We start from the raw sequence: 19,869 nt of genomic DNA, 5'->3' as shown, positions 1-19,869 counted from the left end.
GTCGACCTTCGTCGGATGCAGTGAAACACTCCGATATCAGGAACATGTTGACGTTGATTAAAAGTCTCATAATAAAAGGAGTTTTACTGTTGCAATTAAAAGTTTAAAGCCTGCTGAGGTAACGTTCAAAGATCTGTTAATGGACAAACGTGCTCTTTGGTGCCGCTATTGGCAGCATGAATAGTTAAATGGCCAGAAATGATGTCTTCTTTTGCAGCTTGTAAACTAATAAACTCCGTATCAGAAACGTGAGTCTGAGTCTGCTGAAAAGAACATTTTTGTGGATGTTTGACCTTTCAAACTGAGCGACCCACCTGACACTCAGCTGTATGAACACAGTTAGAATAACATTAAAAAAGGAAGACCTGCTGTAGATTTACCAAAAGAAATCCAAGGCAATCAGTATTTAAAGTCCCAGTGAGGACTTTATTGGTGTGTTAACAGTCAAAACATAAAACTTAATGAAAATGTTATGTACATGAACAATTTTTATCTTGTTGTCCTCTACAAAACACAATCAGATTGCAGCGCATCATTTGAACTTCCCCCAGGCTGCTCTGGGCCTTTTAAAGTCCACAAATAAAACTATTTAAAACTAAAACAAAACCAACTCAAATCAAATCATCACATTTTCTCTTCGGTTGTCGACTCCAGGTCGTGAGAGTAGCAGCATTTGTCTCCGTGTGTACAAGTTCCCTGGAAGAAACACAATAAGAAAATGAATAAGCGTCCGATTGGCTTGGACGTTATATTGCAATGTCTCAAACAGCCTGAGTAACATTTTTGGCTGCGGCTGGTGAAAACATTCAGCTTCTCTGGCTGGAACGCAGCAGTGAGAGGCGACCTGCCAAAGCAGCCGGTGGCGCGTTTCTGGTGTTTCATTCCCACCCAGGATATGAAGACTTTAACGGTGTAATTAGTGTGAAGGTATTTGTCTGACTTCACTTCTGGGAGACTCGTATGCCAACACAATCAGAGACAACCTGATGTGCTGGAACACGAACCAGCTTTCTACCCATCACACGTTGGACATCATTTCAACGGAATTCAAAACGCTGAACAAGCAGCAGATTAAATATTTAATCACCAAATCCTGCTCATTGGTTAGAGCTCCTGCATCATAAAAAAAAAACACAAACAGCAGTACGTGGTAATGAATTAAAGATCATTTCAAAAACACACCCAAATTTCTGCTTGAACAACTATTGAAAATTTTGCAACTATAAACAGATGCTTCACCAACAAACACACCACAAAGCAGCAGTTGTAACTTTGTGACATGTTTTGGTCCTGGTTTTTAATTATGTTGATACCAATATTTGAACAGAGTTTTCTACACTACCAGGAGGGTAGATGTGGGGTTTTTTTTTTTTCCAAGGATGGCAGTGAGGACATCTGAATATTTGATAAATCATGAATGAACTTAAGATTTCTTCAGGCAGCAGCGCAGATTTATCTTCCGACACAAAAGTAATCATTTCAGGTGTAAAGCTACAGGCTAATGAGGAATTATTCATGAGTCTTCCACTGCTCTCCTGGGAGAAGAAACGAGGCGGCTGGTTTTCATTAAAAAAAAAACTTTTACAAGGAAGAAAACACAGGAATTATCTTTTCTATTTTCCACCTTCAGAAACACCTGATCATCACCATCACAGTAATTAGCGGTTAGCTTTAACTTCCTGTTCCCACCTCTTTTTATCTATTTCACCAGGAAAGTTTAAATTCTCATTTTCAAGTCACTCCTGAATAAGACAGGCATCTGAGAGGACGGCTTCGAGATGAACTGGTGGACCGAGACTCTTGTTTTTAAAAGAGCTCTTTGCCACCAACTGCTGCTGGTTTCATGATATGAACGTGTTTAAATGGAAACTAGATTTATTCATAGTTTCTGAACATCTAAACATGAGGCTGGTCGGTGAGTGCAGGAGGAAGCTGACCTGTCTGAACCTCTTGCAGGGCACGTTCTTCAGCTGAGAGGAGTCTGTGATCTGGTTCTTTCTCTTGTTCTGGCACCTCTTCCTCTTGTCTTGCAGGTCGGTAACGATGCCACCGCTGCAGGACACAAGAAAAAAATTAGCAACGGACTGAGAATCAAGCGGTGGAGGAAAGAATAAATGTAGGAAAGAGATAAAGACAAGAGAAGAGCACATAGGAGGAGAAGGTCAAACTGAATCGACGTAGTTTTATTGTCCAAAATAACAATACAGAGCAACTTCTTCATGGCGTTTAGAAGTCCCCAGAAAAGCCAGAAAATATCTTTGAATTTGATTTGATCTAAACTACTACTACTAACCCAGCTTTGGCACGAGCTTTGGGCCCCCAGAAGGCCTGAGGATTCTCTTGGAAGCGGGTCAAGTGGCGTTTACGGGACTGAGGGTTGGCGTCCTCCCTCACAGTGAAACAGGCCTCCAGGCTACAGACACACACACACACACACACACACACACAACACACACAACACACAACACACACAATCCAGAACAAATATGTTATACGAGCATAAATTCGGTGAAACTGTAAATAAACCTGACAGGCTGACATGAAGTGATACTTCCTGTTTCAGGATTACAGGTTTGCATTGTTGTTCAAAAGCAACAGATTCATTCGTCTCCTTAAGTATCATTAAATGAACAATGCGGGCCTCCTGATTGGTCGCTGATCAGCTGGTACGACAGGTCTCACCTGGGCTCCGTGGACAGGATCTTGAAGGCGGGGCTCGTCAGAGACAACTTCTCCCTCTTCACAGGGTTGGATTTCTCCTGCAGCACATGACCGAACAAACATACAAGAGCGAGTTTAAATTATGCACGAAGCTGTTGTGGAAAGCAGTTCTTTTATTTTTTTGTATTAAATTTCTGTATCTCCAGCTGGTCGAGGAACCCTTCAGGCAGCGACAGCAGGAGGTTCGGGGCTGTTCAAAATAAATGTCTTTGCAACGTTTACCCAGCAGCGCATGACGTCCCAGATGGCGGCAGGAGGAGCTTCTGTCTTGATGGCGTTCTTACAGGCGTGAGAGAGGGAAACCCTGTGACCGGCATGAAGGAGAGCCGACCTGCAGACAGATTCATTCAGACATGAGCCGATTCGGTTTGTGATAAATGGGGGAAGGAACACGGGCAGAAGTTTTGAGGATCAGGCTGAAAGGCGTCGGCACAACAGCAGGCCGAATAAAAACACAACTCCGATGGTTTGTAGTTTTCTACATCTACATGTAGCTGCTCTTACTTATGTACTTATGTACTTGTATTTCAACAGTTTTGTGGTCGCTCGAACTGCACGCTGCGGTTCTGCCCCAACCGGAAATAACCGCAACATTTGAACGCGTCGCCTGCCAGCATGTCTGCAGCTTTAATTATTTTACCCAGAATTGAATGTGTTTTTGTACACTCTGTTTAACGCACAATAAACACACCGATGGCTTCTATCCAACAGCAGTACGGTGCTTCTCCAAACACTTGTGTCTGGTGTTCAGAAACAAATGCAACTTTGTTCGACGCCTTATTTGAAAATGTCTTTTCTGTTCTGGAGCCAAGATGGCGACCGTTGAGTGTGAAAAGTGTCCAGCGTTTCACACTTCATTTTTGGACCCCTTTGAGCGCATCAGCTGGGTACTTGTAGTGCACTGCACGTTTCTGTGCTGGTCAGTGAGAACAAACGGATGCACTAAAAAATAATGCGTGTTAGTGTGCAGGTAAGTACACCGTTCGGAACACGGCGCCGGGTAGAATCCGGTTCAGGTTCAGGTGAAGGGACATGTTGGCCTTTGTTGAGATTGTTAATTGGAGGATTAGGGGCTTCGGGATGAATTAGGTCAATGAGAGTCCTCACGAAGGTGGAAGTGCAGTTATGTGTGTGTTTGTGTGTGTAATTGGATTATTCATGTTATGGGGACAAATTCTGTTTTCACAGTCTCAACGTGGGAGCTGCTTTACCTTCTAGGGACAAAAATCAAGTCCCCGTAGCGTAAACGATGACATTGAAGTATGAACAGTTGGTTTCTGGTTCGGTGGAGGTTAAAGTAAAAATCTCAAAGAGCTCAGTTTCCTTCTGTTTGGCAGCAGCCATGGGATAAGAGGCACCTCCAGCTGTGTTTTCGGTCTTAACCTCCCACAGATCCAAAGAGTGTCACATGTGTGACGCACTAGTCGGTCGACATTTGGCACTCAAATGAGCGGCAGCCGGTCACGTTCGCTGTGCCTCCCTTCTCTGGAGGAACAATCGAGGCCGTGAGATTGAAAGTGTGTCGCTAACTGTGAGCGCCGCTAATGATTTCTTCCAGGGAATGTTCCCACAGACACGCAGCTCGTTCAGTTTGTGAAATGGAAATAAAAGTGCTTTCATCAGCTCACTCATCATGTTACGTCCTTCAGTGATTTGTGAACAAAGATTTATTGAAATGAAAATCTTCAGGATTATTACTTTCAAGCTCGGGTTGGTTAGTTACGGTTAGTCTGCAGGACATGAATATAAATCAATGTGATGTCCTGTGTGTGTGTGTGTGTGTGTGTGTGTGTGTACCTAAACTGCAGCAGGGGTGGAGTATTGCAGTGTATCGTGCTGCTCAGACTGTCCACAGTGTAATAAAGAGGCACATCCTCCAACTCCTGCAACAAACAACACATCACATGAGACACAGTCGAGCAGGAAACAACAAGATTACCATCACCGCTGTTTCAGAATCACTGCACATGCCACACAACGTAAAGCCACCTGGTGACGGAAACCACCCCCACATGACAATACAATAAGATGATACCAGTCCCTATAATGAGAGCATCTATATACACGCAGGGTGGAGGAGTACCTCCGTCACCATGCTGAGCATGCCCTCGATACGTTTGGACGTCCCGAATCTGGAGGGGTTCCCCGACACGGCAGACAAAACCTTCTGGACGAACGCCAAGTCGTGGATAGGCTCCGCCCACAGAGGACCACCCAGCTGCAGAAAGGACACACACAGGCTTCAGCGGGTGTATTCCCAGAGTGTGTATGTATGTATGTTCCTACGGTATCAACCACCAACGAGCACAGAGGCTTTCACTCTGGGAATGACAAACCTCCTGAGACTGAACTGGACTGAGTTCATGCTACATGTATATATAGAAATATGATACACAAGTGCATCTACTGAAGAGAGTGTGTGTGTGTGTGTGTGTGTGTGTGTGTGTGTGTGTGTGTGTGTGTGTGTGTGTGTGTGTGTGTGTGTGTGTGTGTGTGTGTGTGTCTTACCTGATGTCTCTGTCCACAGTGCTCACACTCTGGTCCAACTGGGGGTCCAGTGGCAGCAGAATACTTCATACTGAAATCACAGTAAATTCTACTTTAGCACACACACAGTGTGATATATACACACACATACACACACACACACACACACACACACACACACACACACACACACAAGTGACATATAACACCTCTGATATTTGACAGTAAAGCAGCGACAGCTCAAACTTGAACTTCATCCGGCCGAACAGATGAACGTCCAGCAGGTCACGACTGCTGACCTCCTTTATGATTCAAGCTACCTAAAAAGCAGCAGTTCAAGTGGAAACACGTTCTTTCTTTCTTTCTTTCTTCCTCCAGATCGCAATATTTTCCAGCAACGTCTTGGCGCTGCCATCTCAGCCCACGTGTCAGAGTGCGAGTCTGCCGATCGGCACACCTCGATTCAACCATCACATGCAAAACATCACGAGACCCGGCAGTACGGAGCGTTCTGTCTTACTGCTTTCCGTTGCTCGTCCTCCTGCCCATCCGCTGCAGGTGGAAAGAGCCGCAGCCGACGCAGTTGTAGAGCAGAGCCTGTTTACTGCAACACATCACGACACAAAAAACATTTTACTACTGTGTGCCTTTGTGCATTTAACCGCTGAGGACATCGGTCCAATGTAACATTTTCTATATGTATGCATGTATCCACAGACTGTGACAATTCAAACAAGTATCTACACAAATGTTCATAAAGACAGACGCCCCTTAAAATCACACTGTTTGTATGCTGTAACTATTCTGTTGGGGTCAAATCTTCTTAAAATGTATAGAAATAACTTTAAATGGATGTAAATTCCCACATTTCTATTATTTTTCATTTTCTTTTGTTCCTTTATCTCCATAAGTTCTGATGCTGGCATGACTTTTAGAAGTGTTGCTGCAGTGACCCAGTTTCAGGATCACTCATCTTTCACCGTACAGTGTGTCGGCCTTTATCCGAAGAGTGTGAGTGTGAGTGTGTGTGTGTGTGTGTGTGTGTGTGTGTGTGTGTGTGTGTGTGTGTGTGTGTGTGTGTGTGTGTGTGTGTGTGTGTGTGTGTGTGTGTGTGTGTGTACCTGGCTGAGTTTTTGACTGTAGCCTGTCCTGTGAAGACACGGACAAAGACCCGAATGTAAAAGTCGACACTGACGGACAGCAGAGGTTGGATGTATCTCTGGTACACGCCGGCCCGTTGGTCCAAACTGTGGAGGATGATACGCAGAGCCTGCAGGGGGTTAAAAAAACAAAAACAAAAGAGATGGGAGAGGAAACACACACATTATTTGTCTTGATGTGAAAATCTGTGAAGTCAGATCTGTATGCAGGAACGGGAGATTAAAAATAAAAGAAGTCAATATGTGAAAGCAAGGTTTCATCAGATTCCTTCTTTTCATGAAATCAGCCTTGATTTTTGACGCTGATTATCGCCGTGACATTCAGTGTATTTACAGTGTGTTGCTGCCTCTCTCTACGTGCTCTGCTACTGCGGGGAAATCGACTTGCAGCATGAAATGAGATCATGAGAATTAATTGGATGGTGGAAAAAGGTCTTCATTAAAAGACTTATTTATTAAAACAACGCGGGTTTGTTCGGCTGCACTGTGAACAAACCAGTTGCTCTTTTTGCAGACGCCTGTATACTCGGACCGCCCAAGTGTACTTGCCGATTCATTTTAGCCTTTTGTATGTATTTTTTAACCTGTCCGAGAAAACGACGCTGGATTAACGAGCGGACGATCTCCCCTCGCTCCCTTCACCCCCGTCTGCTCCGCACCGTCAGCGCAGCGGAGGCGGAGCTCTGCCCTGAGTGACACACAGAGATCAGAGGACAGAAACACAGCAGAGACTCTCACACCGAGCTGAAAAGAAGCGGGTGCTCATAAATCAGGTAAATAACATCATTTGAATATTTATTGGCTGGACCACAACAGCAGGGCCGGAATATGAAGCGAGCATCTGTCACTGAGGCAGCGAGCGCTCGCCTGGACTTTTCAAATTAAAAGAAAGAAAAGACTGAATGCGTAACTCATGAACGTGACCTACAGACGAAGGGAAGTGATACAGTGATATGTTGAAAGGCAGAAAATAAAGACAAGTAATAAACATTGTTTTGTTTTCTGTGACAGATGCGAGTCGTGTGAGCTTCATCGATTGAAAACAAAGACGTAAATGGAAAATGACACGCTGCTGAATTTAAGTTGTTGTGATACAAAATGTGTGTTGAGTATCAATTTGTTATTGTTCACATAAAAAGAAGCTTAATTAGCTGGTTTTGGTCGAGCTCAGTGATGTTAATAAATCTTAATAAACATGAGTAGCTCTCGGACACTTTCAATTTGTCAAAGTAGCTCTCGGAGGAAAAACGTTTGGAGACCCCCGATTTATTCATTCTGTTCAGGTGCTGTGAAAAAGCCTTTGGTGCTGCGCCTTCGTGTTGTAATGGTGGGAAAACCCTGCTGTGGTATTATTAAAACAAACTTGCCCTCGACAAATTAACGAGGACTGCACTCTTAAGGATTAAACTGCTCAAGATGCCGGCAGCAGCAAAATGTCATTAGTTTGGAGAACTTTTTTCACTAAATCCCTTTCACCACATCGAAGCCTCAGGCCAGAATCCATGACAACTTCCCCGTGTTGCCGTCAGACTTGCACACGGACCGCATGCGTTCACGCACAAAGGCTTAAGACGCGATGAATGTGAAGACGCCGACGTGTCCGTGCATGTACCGCGTGTGATTTTCCACATTTCTCGGAGCGGCTGTGTACTCGGTGCCCTCACCATCTCATGGCAGTATTTGGCTTTGATGGAGATGGAACCATATTTGCTGTAGCAGGTCTCTCCGCTGTTTCCTGCCATCACCGCCATGTCCGTACATGTTACACACAGGAGGCCTGAGAGAGACGCAGACAGACAGACAGACAGACAGAAAGACAGGGAGAGTCAGCGAAAAGGAGAAAGGACAACCGCAGGAAGTACAAAGGACTTCCAGTCCCACCTCAATCTGACAGTACAGAGACTCGGTGCGTTTTAACCCCCGAGCTGCACACGACGGGGGAAGTCTTTCAAATCACGCTATTTCATTAAGTGTCAGCATAACATAAACGAAAATTCACTTTGAGACTCAAATAGGATAAAAACCAAACCAGAATTAATTCACAAACAATATCTGACCTACTTCAGATCCAACTGTCAAGCAGATTTAATGCCGATGTTTGGAAAATAAAATGCAACTGAAAGCATTTATTTAAAGCTGTCCAAAAGCAAACGGATATCTTTCATGAATGTCGAGCCATCAGAAAACCATTGTGTACAAAGATGTCTTTCAGGGAGAGATTATCATTAAAGGTTCAGTGTGTAGGATTTAGTGGGATCAAATGGAACATGATAACTACAATTAAGCCTGAAACTAACTTTTCATTACCTTAAAATGAACCCTTCATGTCTACATAGCGAGCGGGTTTCTCTTGGATGCAGCGCTTCATGTTGCACTGACATGTTTCTACAGCAGCCCAGAAGGGACAAACCGAACGGTGGCTCCACAGAGGAGACTTTGACTTTTACACCAGCTTTGTAGTTTCTCCCACAGGTTCTAAAATGGAGGGTGGGACGAGGGCTGCGATCGGAAACCTCGCCACTAGATGCCACTAAATCCTACAAACTTGAAGTAGAAAAATTGTATAGTTTGAAAACGATAGATAATCCTGGCCACATATCGTGCTTTTATATAAAGAAAAAAAAAACTGAATGCAACTGGCATCTTTTGATGATTTAACAAATACCGAAACCATGAAGAGACAGTAGATAGAACGCTTCTAGAGTTCACACAGGATCAACATATTCAAATAAAATGGCATAACCTCATGACTGCAGAGTGATAGGCTGAATTTTACCACCCAGATGTGACCTCAGTAAACTGCACAGAGGTGCTTAATGTAGGATTCACTGGCTGCATAATGGCGAGTCCAGTTTTCCTTGGATGGAGCATTCACTGCTGTTTAGTAAGTAATTTACATTTTGGTGTTTGCATATGTTTTGCATCAATAGTTCTTTAAAGACCAAAGAAACAAAAGCGCTCCTTTGTCTGAAGCTGGGAACACGCTTAAAAATCTGATGGGAGACATGTTATTTTAATAACTGACTTTCAGAGATGACAGTCACAATAATTCTGCCATTTTCAAGATAGTATCAACCAAAAACTTCCAACAACTTCCCTCAAGACAAACAAAGAAAAACATTTAAAGATGCGGCTTTGTGATGTGCTGTGCACTAATGCTTTTGTAGTTAAGAATGAGTTTTTCTTTAAATCGGCAGATCATACAACATACATTTGTATTGAGGAAGCTGTGATACAAGTTTAAAGTAATTTCAAAATATCTTTTGGAATTTATTTCAATAATATACTATTAATTACCTTGATAAAGTTGAATAACTTAAAGTCTATAAATGAATTTAAAGCAAACTTTTGGTCTTAATTAGACAGTTTTACCACATTCTGATGTACCACTTTTAAGTTTGTGCAAATTCTACTCATAGAAATCCAACATGTTTTATTTTGAAGGTTCCATCTGCTTTGAGGCTGAACTGAAGAGATAGTACCTGAAGACCCTGAACTCCCCCACACACTCACCCACTGTGAGCGTCACCTACCCTGTTTCATGGAGACCAGCTCAGTGATCTCTGACACATCAGGGCCATATTCATGCTGTGAATCACGTTACTGCAATTTGTGAAGCTTGAACAGGGCTTATGTCATCCAGTCTGTACTGTACTTGAATGTTGTGGCATTAAGAAACTGCTACTTCAACTTTCAGCTTTTCAAACACAATGCAGAAGAGGTGGTGGGATGATTGACAGACTGAACCACCCACCTCCTTCACTGACAGCCTGCACAGCAGCATCCAGGAAAGTGGCAGGGCTACCGTAAGGATCCAGGTCAATGACATCATAGCGCTCCTTCTTCCCTCGCATCTCATACATCAGGATGCTGGGAACAACAACAAAAAAAGGAGCAGAATGAAGAGAAATATCTGAAAGAAACATGGGATACCAAGATGGAGAAGGAACAAACGGAGTCGAGGCCGGTTAAATAGAGGTGGAGATTATCTCAGAGAGCAACAGGAGAGCCGACTGAAGAGGACAGAAGAAAAGATGCAAGAGAAGACAAGCAAATCAAAGAGAGAAGAGGAGAGAGACGTGACTGAAAGGAAAGGGGCAAACGAGTCATAAAAGCAGAAGCAGCAGCAGAGGAATGAAGAGAACAAGAGGTCGGAGGTGAAGACCGGAGAGGAACGAATGACAGAAAAACTGGATGAATACGAGAAAAGGAGGAACAAATAGACTGCGGGCCAGTGAACCAGATAAATAACAATGAAAGAAAAGAAGCATTTCACTGAGAATGCTGAGTAATCACACCTGGCGTCCCTGCAGCTGGCCTGGAGCAGGTGGCTGACTCCATTGTACTGTGCATTCCTGGCAATCAGAGCGGCCGCCTTGGTGGAGAAGTCATTGGCAGTGACGCTCTGCAGGCCAGGAACCTCCAGAGCGAACCGCACCGAGCGCAGACCGGAAGCTGCCAGGCCCTCCAGGACACGCAGACCACGCTGAAGCAAAAAGGTTTGAGGACACTCACTTAAAGCTGCAGAAACAAGCGGTCCATACAAGGTCCATACAACATTTATATGTTATCAGCTATCCAGTGGACTGATTAACAAACAGCTGTTTATACAACCGGCAAACACAGAGTTTAAACTACATCCACTTTCCTTTTAGCTTTATTCAGATCTGTACTAACTTCCGATGAAAATATGTGGTTGTTTTGCCTCTACATGCTTCACTGTGTTCACCAGCTGATCACTGACTTTGTCAGTCTGCTGTTTGTTGCTGAATAGGAAATCTAAAATTGTTTTTTTCAGACTTTTTTTTTTTTTTTTTTACTTCAGCTGGAAACAGACTGATAAGAATGAACCCAAATTGGATTTCTGCAGGAAGTGGAAGCAAGCGGAACCCCGGGGGCTGACAAAATAGACCAACGCACAAGTGCCAAAAACTGCAGTTCCTCCCATGTCCACTTGAGGCTTTAGAAGTGAGTTGATCCCCACAGACCCCCATTTTAAAACTCTTGACTTTACAGAAGAAATGAAGATGATTACGAGCTCTTAAAAAACTTCTCTTGGTATAATGCTTGTCTACGCCATATTCCTCGTCCATTAGAACTGTATGGGAGAGAATTTTTGTGTAACTCACGAGTCTGAATTGTATTAAGCCTTAAAGTTATGCCCAATTAGGACAGGGCTGCTTTGAGTGACAGGTAGGTGACTCCGGCCAGCTGCCTCCACGTTTCAGCAACCAAACCTCATTTGGCCTACTTTGGCTGCACCACCTCCTTAACCATTGGATTAGCTGGGGGTAAAGCTGAGTTAGGTATTGCCAAGATGGTGACTGTCAGCGACAGCCAGAACTGAACTTAAAAAACGTTCTTCGGTAAACCTATGAATGATGTCATGAAGGCTCTGTCCATTTTTTACATACAGTTTATAGGTAAACCAAAAACAATCAGCTGAAAGATGCTAAGAGGTTCCTTGGAGCTGAAGACAACCACAAAGTTGGGTGATAGTTGTCCACAGGTTTATCACTAGAACAAGTTCTTACATAAAAGCTGTGTTCCACTGCAGGAACCTTTTGAGAAAACTCAGTTCCTTTAACTGAGTTTCCACTGCAGGACCTAGGGTTTAAATTAAGTTCAGAGGAGATTAATTTACCCTCCAAAAAGTCCCTCTTTAGGGGCTAATACTTTCCAAAGTTCAGGAACTTTCCAGGGCGGGGCTTGTATTGTATAGCGTACGGTGAATCTACTGCTCCACACTCCAGGCCAGTAGGTGGCGATAATCCACCTATAAGATGGTTTAGCAACTGCTGCTGAAAGTGATTTGCCTAATGTTAGTGTGTGTTTAGACCTCCGAGGAACCACAGACAACAATAAGCTGAAGGAACCTTTTAGTTCCTCACAAAGGAACTTAAAGGTCTGGAGACTTGGGTGGAAATGCTGTCATTTCAATCATAATGGCTGAAATGACAGCATTTTTCTATTGAAAATATTGATTAAAACAATGTCAAAGCTGCAGTAACAAACTATTCTCATGTGTACAGATTGATTTGTCAGGTCAAATCCCAGCAGCTGTAACAGAGAGCATTCTTACTTTTGTAATTCAGAAGCTGCACATACTCCCAACAAGAGATTCATTTTTATAACTGGCCACCTTCAGAATATTTTCTCTTTAATCAGAAACAATCAACTCAAAGTCAAACAGTAATGTACAAATGTAAGAGCTCTATCTAGAGTAGACTGCGATCACCACTAGTTAAACCAAACTTACCAACTAAAGAAGGAACCCAACATTCTTCTGTGTTTATTGGACACTAATGACATTATTTCAACTTCATAAAAAGCTCCAAAGTTTCCCAAAATGATTTAATTGCCTCTCTCGGCCACTTGGGCCAACCAGAGCGTGAAATTACCTGGTGCAGGATTAACATAAGTCTTTTGATGGAAGCACTTATCCGAACTGCTTTACACTGGAACCAGTGAGGATATTTTAAGCATGGGAAGTCCCAGGTGGAAATCAAACCTTCTGACAGTGATAATACCGCACTTCAAGCTACAGAAGCACACTCACAGGCTCAGCGCACTGGATCTGTCCAAAAATGTAAATGTCCACATTTTAAACTTTGTTTCACCTTCTTTCGTTTTCAGTTTCAGCCACTGTTTGTTTATTGAAATCCTCAGTAGTTCAGAGGTTTGTACGATGAAGCAGGATCTGCAGCTCTGGGTTTTATACGACTATGATGAGAGTTAATTCTTACCAGGATATATCACCATGGTAACTTATAATGAAGACATGACCTGCCCCAGAACAGATAACAGATCAAAACGTATAAAAGCGCCACCTTCTGACCAATCAACTCTCTTAGAAAATGGCTCTTTGACTTTCTCATACATTTTTATAAGAGAAATAGATTCCATTTCATCGTGCTTTTGTATACAGATATCATCCTACATCAGAGACTGACTTAAGCACTAGAGCTTTGTACATGTCGTATTTATAATATATAAAAGATATCATTTGAAAGGTACAGCTTTGAATTATGTTTTTATTTTTATGCTTAATTGCTACTCAGTCCGTCTGACACCACCAGGGGCTGAAGCTGAAAAAATAAGGCCAAGGCTGGAGATATGTTTGCTTTTGAACGACGCGTTCATGTGCACCACCGTTTGCATTGAGAATGTTATTGCTCACATGCCAGCCTATGTATTCTGTGTGTTACTGGAGGAATCCACTAGAGGGCACACTAGAGAAACAATGACATTATTAGAACATCGTGATTTGCCTGATGTTAACAATAAACATGCGCTATGTTCCAAAGGGTGTACTTCTGTACTAACACAAGTACCAGGATGATGCCCTCAAAACAGTCCAAAAAAGAAGTGTGAAACGCTGCACACTTTCCGCCATCTTGGCTCCATATGGGAAGGGGGGCAGGACTACCGATGTAAAGAATTTTCAAATGAAGGTGTCTGAGGAAGCTGCTGCTGCTCCTGAACACAAAAGTGTTTCTTTTTTCACAAGCAGGAGTCCTTATGTGCAAGAGCACTATTTGTTAGTATACTACATCCCCCACACCGTCACATCTCCACGCTGCCCTTCCACCACTCACACTGCTCATCTGTAGATGGCGTCTTGCATATGTGCTTGCGTTGCTTTAATTTCTGACATAACCAAATTCTTACGGACGGAATTGAATTTTTTTTTCTGTTTTAGAGACTTTGTGCAATTACACATAATCCATAAAACTTAATCCCCACAATATGTAGGGGAAAATTAATAGGTATGGATTTACACTAGTAATTTAAACTAATAAAAAATGTTTTATTTCAACTGGATAACCTGCATAAATATACTTTAAATAGTTTACTTTTACTCATAAATTCTTGCGGGGGGGGATTTTTTTGGCAACTGCAGCGATAAAATCGGCTTCTTTGTGATTCCATTAAAAAAATCAATCTCACATACCTCACACTTCTCCCCCACGGTAGCAGTTACAGCTGGCTCCTCTGCTCCATTTTTCTCCTCCGTCTGTGCTTCGGCTTCATTCGTCTCCTCTGACAGAGAGACCACCACCCTCTCTTTTTCTCCAGGCACCACCAGCTTCACCCCACGCTGAGCCAGCAGATCTCTGGCAAACTCTGTGATCACAGCACATCTGGCAATGGGAACAAGAAGAGGATAGCTTCTTTGTAAATGTGTACTGTGGATACAGATGATAACAGGGCCAAACCAGAGCTGAATAACATTGACTCTTTCCTCCAAACGGCTCCCAGGGTTGTTGTTTTTTTCCCACACAGATAACAAGAGGTTATTACTGCAATTTCTTGCAAACACAATCAAAGCACGACTGGGAAACTGCAACAGAGTGATGGAGTGTCTGTGTGTGAAACACAGATGTGATCATGCAATTCAAATCAGGCAGCGTCGGAGCACGCAGTAAAATATAGCTGCAGAATGAAAAACATGACATGAGACTGAGTGAAAAGGTCTCGTTCTGCTGACTGCAAACTTTTACCTCCAGTGAGGAGAGCAGCTCCTCAGTCCTGTGTCGCGTTTTGTCGTTAAGCAAAACATCTTAAAAGTCACCAAAGAAACTGTAACTGGAAATCTAATTAAGCTTCATGGAAGGTTTTGGGGGACAAAGAATGTTTTTGGTCCAGACGGCTCCACCATGTGGCCACTGGACTAATATATTATTGTGAGGCACAATACGCAAAAAATAAGTTTTGTCTTTTTTTTGTGATTCCCTCCAAAATGTGATGGCAGTTGAGCTTCAGACGTTGAAACACAAAATGGATGAATGAAGACGGTTTTAACCGTCTGACTCACTCGAAGTTTGGCAAAATGAATTCCTTTACAAAGACCAAACAGGATTCAGACATTGAAGCAGATCTGAATACAGGCGCAGGTTGAACACTTTTCCACATGCATTCTGTTATTAAGTGATTTATTTAACCTGTGAAGTTAAAACACATTCTTCCTTTTAGAAAGTTAAAGTGACGAACCCAACCATTCTTCATGTCATGCACTCAAAGGTTTTGGTGCTCTTGTGTGACCAATAGTTTTCTAATGTTAGCAAATGGTCTGTACTTGTATAGTGCTTTATCACCTTTTGGTCTTAAAGCACTTCAACATGGTTTTCCCATTCACACACTAATGAGACAGATCACCATGCAAGGTGCTGCCATCAGGAGCACATTCACACACTGATGGTTCACCATCAGGAGCAACTTAGGCTTCAGTGTCTTGCTCAAGGACACTTAGGCATGTGGACAGGAGAAGCTGGGAATTGACCCACCAACCTTCTGATTAGTGTTCAACCCACTCTACCGTCTGAGCCACAGCCTCCCACAAGTATACACAGTTAGTCTGTGTAAATGACACGTGTACTGCAACTGTCAGACCATGTTCATACTTGATATTATGCTGCACTTGTCACCTGTGTTCTTCCTTTCTGTATATGGTATAAACATAATGTATCCTGCTGCACATCAACGCAGCATCGCATGGGAACACGCAGGGGGAAGCTACAACCCTCACTAGGAAGACTTACTTTAAATCAGCACCTGTTACACATGTTTTTGCGACCACTGGTGCATATTTGCAACGTTAACATGGACCTGAAACCTGAGCGGAGAGCACACATCCAATGTTGTGGCCGAGTGTTGGGGAACAGGGGGCCACGTCTGATCAGGAGGGGCGGCGGGGAGCGACAATTGTGTTGTTGTGGGAGAAAAACGCTTTTGTGTTTGTCATGTTGGAGAACACGAGTGCTATCAAGCCACCGCTCAGGTCATCCGTATCAAATGTTTTCCCTCAGACGGCGTAGAGTCGCCCTCTGGAGCGACACGCCTTCTTCAGCCACGTTCGGCCCCTCTTCAAACATCACTCAAAATCACTGTCTCACTGCCGTAGATTTCCTGAAACACTTCAAGGACCTTCGTCGCCAATTTACCGAGTTTGATGCACAATTTGATGCACGCTCTCCGCTCGTATCCACGCTGGAATTGCAAATGCGCACACGCCACGGGTCACAAAAACACGTGTAACTTAGGTGCAGATGCAGATCAAGCAACAAACCCTGAAATACCTTCTCACATATGTTCCAGCTTCCACCTGCTCGGTGGACACCACATCGCTGCGCTGCCTCTCGTACTACGCAGAGGTACGTACTCTCTGAAAGCTCGAGCTCACACTCACGTTAAATCTCTGTTAAACTCCTGGACCGGGTTGTAAAACACCTCATTGGCACTGGGAAACAAGATGGACGCCTTTCCCTCCTTGACCACCGTCTCCCCAGGTAACAGTCCCACGGGAGGCGGCGTCTCCCGGCTCTCCTCTGGTGCTGAAGATCCAGCGGGTGTGGACGGAGGGTCGGCGGCTGGAACCTCAGGCTCCATGGAGCTCAGTCTGCTGACACTCCTCCCAAAGGTCTGTGAGGCAGGACGGGTGCTGGAAGGATGCAGGTGATGGGAGGCGACGAGGGGGAGACGGGCAGATCGCACCAGCATAAAGGTCAGCGTCTGGAAAAAGACACATTACGTGCGTGGTAAATGTTTTAGGCAGAAAAAACATATCGAGATATGTGGAGATAAATATCCAACCTGACAGTTTACTCGACATAAACACAAACAAGTTTGACAAAAAAACAAAACAAAAAAAAAACACCTAAATTTGTGATTTAAAGAATCGCAGCTGCAGAATAAAGTTGCTTTGTGGTGGACAAACTAGGAGTGTTTCTGAACGACCTCTTACATGTGCCGATGTTGTGATGATGCTGGGCATCTGTGATGACAATATTATTAGCAGTACCACGCTAGGTAGAAATGTGTGGATTCATTTGTGAACAACGTAGTAAAGGTCATCTTCTAATTACTTTCATTATTGATTCCTTTTTTTCCCCCAATTATTCACTTCATGGTTTACTCTATAAAATAAAATAAAATGATGGTGAAAGTTGAGCGTCATAATTTCCCAGAACCTGCCCAATTGTTTGGGGCATATTTGTTTAAGAAACATCTTTAACAATTATAAAAATGATCAAAAATGGAAGCTCTCCGTCAATTCACTCATCTATCAATGTTGTATTTGTGCACGTCCACCCTGTAAACGATCAGAGTAACCTGGCACACTCATGTCTGTCTGCATGAGCAGTCATTTAACATGTCAGCTGCCACGTAGGGCATATTTACCCATAAATACTGTTCATGATGAGGTCTTTTAGGTGTCTGACAAACAGCCAAAACCCCCAAAAAACATATTCAGCCCGACATCAAATCAACAATAGAAAAGATCTGGCGTGTTTCTGAATGAATATCTTCCACAATCACTCATTATTACAGTATTTGTGATCGAGTACCAGACTTCAGTCAATCTTCAACACGTCCTGTGAAATGTACCTTTAACTTTGTGTGTCTCAATACCATCAGTTACCACGCCACCATTGAACTGCAACAAAACAGAGAGGTTACTTTGGGTTAAGATGGCTAAATGAATGCATGTTTACCAGGACAACAAACACTGCAGCTGCTGCACACAAGAGTCAGAAAAAAACCCTCAGCAGCACGTTTCACAGCTGATCTCAACTGGAAGGAAAACACGTGTTTTTACCTGCGACTCGTCCGCTCCGTTTCCACGTTGTTTTACTGTAAAGGCTGAACTTGCGGTGCTGCACCGTGTGCCGACCCGCTGCTGCTGGTCTGTGCTCGGTTTGTAGTTTTCCCTCACGTTAGCACATGGACGTGGCCATGTTTGGGGAGACTCGACGGAAGCCGGCGTGGCCAGAAAAGCGAGAAGACGCGGCAGCCCGTCCCCTCCGGCAGAGCCGTGAAATGTCATCGTGAACGGTGTAACGTAAGGACAAGAGAGACAGAGACAGAGGGGGGGGGGGACGATCAGTCACCGCTGCACAAACTGGCCTACTTTCCCCCGCAGTGAACATGTAAGGAGACTGGAAAACACATCAGTCCGCTTTCATGAATAATCTAATTTAATCTCGCAGTGCCTGAAGTTGGTGATGCATTCTGGTGAAAAGGCTAAACATAGCCTATGGATTAACAACGACATCCCAGAGCCATGATGTCAGGAGGAGAAACATGAGGTCAGGGCGGGTCAGTGTATGAAGACAGTGAAGCAAATGGCATGAGATTGATGCTGCTTTCAAGGACAATGAAGAAAATAAGTACTTAATAAATAATAATAACAATAAATAATTAATAAAGTAACTACCTAACCTTAATGTTTGTATTATTTCACGGCCTTGCTGTCATACATGTGTAAAACGTGTGTTGAAAAGGACAAACAGCCTCTTGTTTGAGGTTCAAAATAGGCCCGGACAAACGCTTTATTGTGTTTCCTGCTATTTCTTTCTTTCTTTCTTTCTTCTTCTTTTGTTGATCTAAAGCAGTCACATCGGAATTGTGTAACGCCAAGAACAAAGCTTTTTCAGACAGACATTTTGACTAGTTGTTGTGAAATCGCAAGTGTGCTATTGATGGCTGAGTTTCATTAAGTGTCCCTGTAAACCACGAGAGTGAACCAACAAAAGCAGGAATGCAGCTGTCATTAACACACCTGTGCTTTCCCCACAATGACACGTCAAAACGCCCGCTGTGGAAAAAGGTCGATAAAGCTGATTACCAAAAGTGCCTGCAAAGAACTGCAGGGGCCCTGAATGCTCAATTCCACACGTTTACTGTGTTTACTGCAAAATAAAAATGTGTTTGGAGTATTCACCTTTCTGCACAATATCAACAGACTGTCCTGAGGAGGATCACTGGCTCAGAAACAACTCTATATTTGCTTCATGATTCTGTGCTGCATGTTTTTTTTAATATGGTTGAATTAAATTACCACACAGCAAATCTGGAGCCTTTAATGTTTCAGAGAGAAAAATGGCACGCATTGTTCTTGTCCATGCTCCTTTAGGAAACTTGACCCTTTTTATAGAAATGAGAGACAGGGCCCCCTTGCGAAGCGTAAATCACTGTGCTTTATTTAAATATATTCCTTTTACGCAACTTATATTCCACTACACAAAGAGGAACAAGTTTTGTAGTTGACAACATCAAACATAAGCTTCTTTAGAAATCTTTATGTGAAATTTCTAACAGTGGTGGGATGAACATTTACTCACGTAGCCTACTGTAGGATACGTTTTCGAGGTAGCCCACTTCACTGGAGTATTTCCATGTAATGCTTTATACTTTCATTACATTTCAGTACTTTCAACTCCATTTATTTCACAGGAATTCACTCTTTTCGGACTGATATCCGAAAATACGTGGTAGGATTTGTATTTATTTATGCATTAGTTATATGTAGTCTAACTATTCAACAGTATTATGTGTTGATGAGAGTTCTCCTGGGACAACGTTGAAATAGATACTGCTGGCATGAAGCAACATTAGATTATCCTCTAAAATGGGTCATTTTGTAATGCGAGTACTCTTACTTTTGATAGCCTATTTTAAGCAGGATACGTTTTACTAACAATATATTTAAGTACAACTT

At 43.1% G+C, this 19,869-nt stretch overlaps 1 protein-coding gene and 1 long non-coding RNA gene across 3 annotated transcripts in view; one reads left to right on the top strand and one right to left on the bottom strand.

Moving 5' to 3' along the window:
• Positions 1 to 19,869, top strand: part of LOC138615739 (uncharacterized) — a 208,775-nt gene that overhangs the window by 165,180 nt on the left and 23,726 nt on the right. The window lies entirely within an intron of this gene.
• On the bottom strand, positions 400 to 18,151 carry trmt1 (tRNA methyltransferase 1). 2 transcript variants are annotated; one of them, XM_069689505.1, is made up of 17 exons: positions 17,968 to 18,137; positions 17,757 to 17,805; positions 16,558 to 16,880; positions 14,323 to 14,512; positions 10,667 to 10,854; positions 10,123 to 10,238; positions 8,033 to 8,145; positions 6,330 to 6,478; positions 5,729 to 5,812; positions 5,230 to 5,299; positions 4,805 to 4,939; positions 4,519 to 4,604; positions 2,944 to 3,052; positions 2,683 to 2,759; positions 2,294 to 2,413; positions 1,938 to 2,052; positions 400 to 696 (listed from the first exon to the last, which is right to left on the bottom strand). In XM_069689505.1, the coding sequence occupies exons 2-17, from the start codon at positions 17,781 to 17,783 to the stop codon at positions 625 to 627; spliced, it is 1,974 nt and encodes a 657-aa protein (XP_069545606.1). In that variant the 5' UTR covers positions 17,784 to 17,805; positions 17,968 to 18,137; the 3' UTR covers positions 400 to 624. The 2 variants fall into 2 exon arrangements, with proteins under 2 accessions (XP_069545606.1, XP_069545607.1); XM_069689506.1 differs by lacking the exon at positions 17,757 to 17,805 and having other exon boundaries at positions 17,968 to 18,151.

The sequence above is a fragment of the Brachyistius frenatus genome, unplaced genomic scaffold, assembly GCF_029030835.1.
Source record: "Brachyistius frenatus isolate BFR_SWC_R1_liver_20210118 unplaced genomic scaffold, ASM2903083v1 Contig_7, whole genome shotgun sequence".
NCBI classification, from domain to species: Eukaryota; Metazoa; Chordata; class Actinopteri; family Embiotocidae; genus Brachyistius; species Brachyistius frenatus.
This window is presented reverse-complemented; position numbering and strand designations above follow the sequence as displayed.